Source organism: Artemia sp. Qi Xiang Cuo, unplaced genomic scaffold (genome assembly GCF_049724085.1).
Source record: "Artemia sp. Qi Xiang Cuo unplaced genomic scaffold, ASM4972408v1 HiC_scaffold_245, whole genome shotgun sequence".
Classification (NCBI taxonomy): Eukaryota; Metazoa; Arthropoda; class Branchiopoda; order Anostraca; family Artemiidae; genus Artemia; species Artemia sp. Qi Xiang Cuo.
The window spans coordinates 7,236-12,105 of NW_028297654.1; the positions used below are offsets into that span (position 1 = coordinate 7,236).

Consider the following 4,870-nt stretch of genomic DNA (forward strand, 5'->3'; position numbering starts at 1 on the left):
ACACTCACTTTTCATATTTACGATAATTCAGTTAGAGTAAGTCGTCATTCTAAATTAATTCCAGTAAATTTGGACTTTATATTTATTCTAACAGTGCATTTTCTTTTTTTTCAAAAATATGTGATCAGTCCTTATCCAACCAGGGCTACAGCAGTTGCCGCAACCTATTTAAGAATAAACCACTACGAGTTAAGGATTGCATTTTACGGCGGGTCCATACACTCTGTGGAGGTTCATATTTCAGAGGCCCGTTTTTTCTTTATTATTATTATTTATTACTATTAAACAAACTATATATTTTATTATTAACCAAAAGAATTTCATGACTAACACTGTCGAAGGTATAGGCTCCATAGAACTGAATAAAAATAAACTCGTTGACGATGATCAGCTGCACAAACGGTTTACCTATTTTAATGACCAGAATCCTCCACAGACAGCACTGGCTTATAAGTAACGACAGGAAGCCTTACGATTAATATATTGATTATTAAGGCTGTGTTATAATTACATTAGACGCAGCAAAATTTTGCCGTTCACAAACTGATTCTTCCAATGCCTTAAAGTTCTAAAGCTTCAAGACGGCTTTAACTCATCACTCAGAGCCGTTTAAAGGGAGGGGTGATAAACAGGACAAGCTGCCGTGGCTGGAGATTGCCCATTTTGATCAGATTTTTTGATCAATTTTTTGAAGCAGTATTACACTTTAAAAGATTTGGTCTTCAAAACAGTAGATAATTTGGAAAAGAAACAAGTAATTAAAAAGAAAAAACCGAAAAAAAAACTTGACAAAATAGGAAACTATTAAAAAGACAAACTTACTGAATTCTTATCTAAATTTAGCTTTCACTGTCAAGACAGTCAAAATAACTTTCTTGTTATCGAAAAGACGAGGAATAAGTCTAAAAGAAAGTCTGAAACAAATAAAAATTATATTAGAAATACTAGTTAATAAACTCAATTGTCAAGAGAAATGAACTCAACTTAAGAAGGAAGAACAAGAAACAGAAGAATACAGCAACTTACCCGTCTAGAGTCTCTTTCTTCTCGTTTTGGCGTGGCCAAGTCAAAGGCCTGTAAATCTGTGTCAGATGCAGCCAGGGGCTTTGAAGCTAAAAATGAATTGTTGTGAATGTGAGTATTTTCTTTTGTTTATTCCTTTACATTATTAAAAGTTGATTGCTAATCGTGGCTGATAAAAGTTGATAAATTCGAAGGATACAGCTGGCTTTTTCTGACTGATATCATGGAACAAGACTTGATTCTTTTAAGGGAATGAACCCTTCCTGTTAGCCCTCCCTCATTCTTTTAGCCCTTCACCATATTAAGACGAAATCTCAATAGGGGGACGGATTAATCACGTCAAAGTGAAGAATTAAAATTCATCAATGTACCCTTTGTATAAATTTTTATATTTTTTCATTTTACATTCGAAAAAAAAATTTAACGATTTTTTTTAATCGCCGTAATAAATTTTTCCCTTTTAATATATTTTCCAACTGCCTACCCCCCCCCCCCTAACAACTCCGATTGAAAACCAAAGAAAACAGAAAACTAGTTCACAAGAAGACACGTTTCACGTTTTTCTTTTTTTTTTCAAACGTGTTTCACGAGTTTCCTTTTCGCGTTCACTAGAAGACACGAGTCACCAAGAAATAGCAATGCAATTTTTGATTGAATGCCTGATTTCAAAAAAAAGCATTTAAAAGCTCAGAAAATAAAATTAAAAGCAAAAAGAGATGAAAATAATTAAAGAGGAAAATTAGGAAAAATAAATGAAAATAAAAAAAAAACAAACGAGTCAAACATCGTCCTTAAGGCCAAACAATTTTATGTTTAAACAGGTGTTTAAAGATAAAAAGAAAAGAATAATAGAAGGACAATAGAAGGATAAATAAGAGGAAAAATAAAAGAGAACAACATTATTTATATGTAAATGTACTTATTAGTAAGAAGAGAGAGAAGTAAAATAAATTTTTGATTTAATTAGTTTTTGATTGCTGTGAACACTTAGTTCCCCAATTAGGCTAAAAAGAAAAGAATAAAAAGAAAAAGAATAAAAAGATAAGAATAATACAAGGATGAATAAATTAAAAATAAAAAAGGAAACAATGATTTATATGTAATTGTAAACATCAGTAAGTGGAGAAAATTAAAATTCCTTTTAATTTAATTCGTTTTTGCTTCCTTAGAAAACTTAGTTAAACAATTAGGCTAAAAAGAAAAGAATAAAAAGAATAAGAATAAAAAAAACAATAAGAAAAGTATTAATAAAGGAAAAATAAAAGAGGAAACAATGATTTATATTTAAATGTACAAATCAGTACGAGGAGAAAATTAAAATTCATTTTAATTTAATTCGTTTTTGCTTCCTGTGAACACTTACTTCAACAATTATTCTAAAAAGAAAAGAATAAAAAGAAAAAGAATAAAAAGAAAACAATAAGAAAAGGATGAATAAATGAAAAACAAAAGAGGAAACAATGATTTATATGTAAATTTACAAATCAGTACGAGGAAAAAATTAAAATTCATTTTAATTTAATTCGTTTTTTCTTGCTGTGGAAACTTAATTCCATAATCTTTCAGTGAATATAATAAAATATATTATCTCATTCATCCGTCCGAATCTAGTATTAGATCTTCCTGTATTTAATTTTACATAAGTTAACAATAGATCTTTCCAATTGAGTCTGAGCTAGCCAGTTCATGGACAGTCCTTAGAGACGTGCCGACCCCACTCACATTAAAAGTATAAATTAAAGGGTAACATATTTTCTAGTTAGAGTAAAATTCAAAATAATTGTCGGCATATTTGACAACACAAGCGCTGCCATCAAAAACGGCTTTAGAGGTGATGCTACTCCTACCTGCAGAGCTGCCTTTTTTATATTGGACTAGTATTTGGTCCCATTTAGAAATGGAACCCTATCCAAGCTTTTGTTTCGGGAATGGAGCGAAATATGTAATTTTTAATCTATTGTTATTATTATTATTATTAAAAAAAAAAAAAAAAAAAAAAAAAAAAAAAAAAAAAAAAACCAACAAACAAGACTAAAAATTCTCTACTTTTTACATTTAAAATTTATCTCTAGAAGTCTTCAGGACCATATAACAAACATATTTTAAAACACAAAACTCTGCCTTATTTTGTTCCAAGGACTTTTTTCTATTTTTTTATTTTGAATACGGACGGCTGAGCGGAGCTCTCGGTCAAAATATTTAACTTTTTTGCACTGGTTATTGAACTGTCTTGTATTTCTTCTTTGTTCTAAAATTTTCTCGTTTAGTGTAGATTAGCCAGCATGGTCGCAAAGATTGTTTGAAATCATTTAAGTTGTTTATTTTGTATTCCCATTCGTAAGTTTGAAAAAATAAGGAGAACCTGAAAAAAGGAAAAAATGAATGTAAATTCATAAGCATAATTTTCGCTTGTGGATTTAAAAATTTCACTCTAACTCCCCCTTAGGTATTATAACCTTTTTCTAAATTCCTACTTTCTTATTTTACTTCTACTTATTCTAATTCTTCTTTATTTCTTGTCAGAAACATAAATTAAAAAATAAAAAAAAACGACACAAAAGAAGGGAACCAGACAACAAAAGAAAAAAACAAAGAAGAAATGAGGAAAATAACAGAAAACAAAGGAGAACAAAAAGAACAACAAGAAAATACTTACGTCAGCTAAGCGACGCGGTATAGTTCGTTATTTAACATACTTTGTGGTATATAGCTTATTGTAGTAAACATTATAGCACAGCTTATAGTTCTGATTTTGGATGGCCCAGCTGCATCATACTTCACATTAGACTGTTTGTTAACCAGTTAGCTAATACCTTTGAAGTTTTAGGACAATTGTTTCTACTTATAAAATTCCAGAAATCTCAAATTCATTTCAAGAAAACTGCAAAACTGTTATTTTGTTTAAAAATAAGCATCACGACCATCGTCGAAATTTTGTTAAAAAACAGCGACGCTTTAGCCAGTTTGTTTTGTACACGAAGCTACGACGGCCCCGGGTCAAACTCTGTCCCAAAGTGATAGATCAATCGGTTCATGGTAAAGAAGTGTAAGTAAGGAGTGACGCGGCTGAATTGTAATCGAAACTTTGAAATATGAAATGTTGATATCAATAAATATATCAAAGGTTACGCCTTATTATAATGATTCCAAATATATAAGATCATTAAGTTTAGTGTTATCCATCAAAAGCTACGAGCCTGAGAAAATTTGCCTGGTTTTCAAAAAAAAGGGGGGGGGGGTGGAACATCAATATACAATATACATCAATGTACAAATGAAAAAAAAAACGATATAAAAGAATCCCAACAGAAAACAAGAGAAAAAACAAAGAAGAGAAGAGAAAAATAACAAAAAATACTGAAGAACAAAAAAAAAACAACAAGAAAACACTTACGATTTCCACCGTTGTCAAACTTGTCAAACTTTTTTGTTGAAGCCATATAACCTAACTTCCTCAGATATCTCTCCCTTGCTGCCAGTTGATGTTTCAAAGTTTCTATTTCCTCTGCATTCTTTCGTTCAGCATTCCTTTGAATTCTCTCCTTTTCGTCAAGTAATTTAGTTGAGTACTTTGATTTGACTCTATCTACTTCCATTTGGCTTTGTCGAAGATTCAGATACTTATCTTTCAGTTATTGGTCTTTGATAGAAAGACGACGTTAAAGCTCAGCTAATCTTAGCGTTTTAGTGTCGTTATTTTTTCTTGATTTAAAATAATCTTTATAAAATTTTAGCAAATAATAATTGAAAAAAAAAAAAAAGTTTAGCAAAAGCAATTAAAAAAAAAAAGAATTAAATTATTATTAATATAGCAAAAATATGAATTTTATAAATATTTATAATATTT

The 4,870-nt window shown here is 29.9% G+C and overlaps 1 protein-coding gene across 1 annotated transcript; it reads right to left on the reverse strand.

Moving 5' to 3' along the window:
• Positions 1–501: 501 nt before the first annotated feature.
• Positions 502–4,619, reverse strand: LOC148938852 (uncharacterized). The gene is made up of 2 exons (XM_089107491.1): positions 4,418–4,619; positions 502–1,112 (listed from the first exon to the last, which is right to left on the reverse strand). Exons 1-2 carry the CDS (start codon positions 4,617–4,619, stop codon positions 985–987), a joined length of 330 nt encoding a protein of 109 aa, XP_088963617.1. The 3' UTR covers positions 502–984.
• Positions 4,620–4,870: the final 251 nt, after the last annotated feature.

Coding starts and splice junctions, on each gene's coding strand:
- LOC148938852 (XM_089107491.1), bottom strand. CDS start 4,619: ATGGAAGTAGATAGAGTCAAATCAAAGTACTCAACTAAATTACTTGAC. Junction 1,113..4,417: donor GTTTGACAACGGTGGAAATC/GTAAGTGTTTTC, acceptor ATTCATTTTTAG/CTTCAAAGCCCCTGGCTGCA.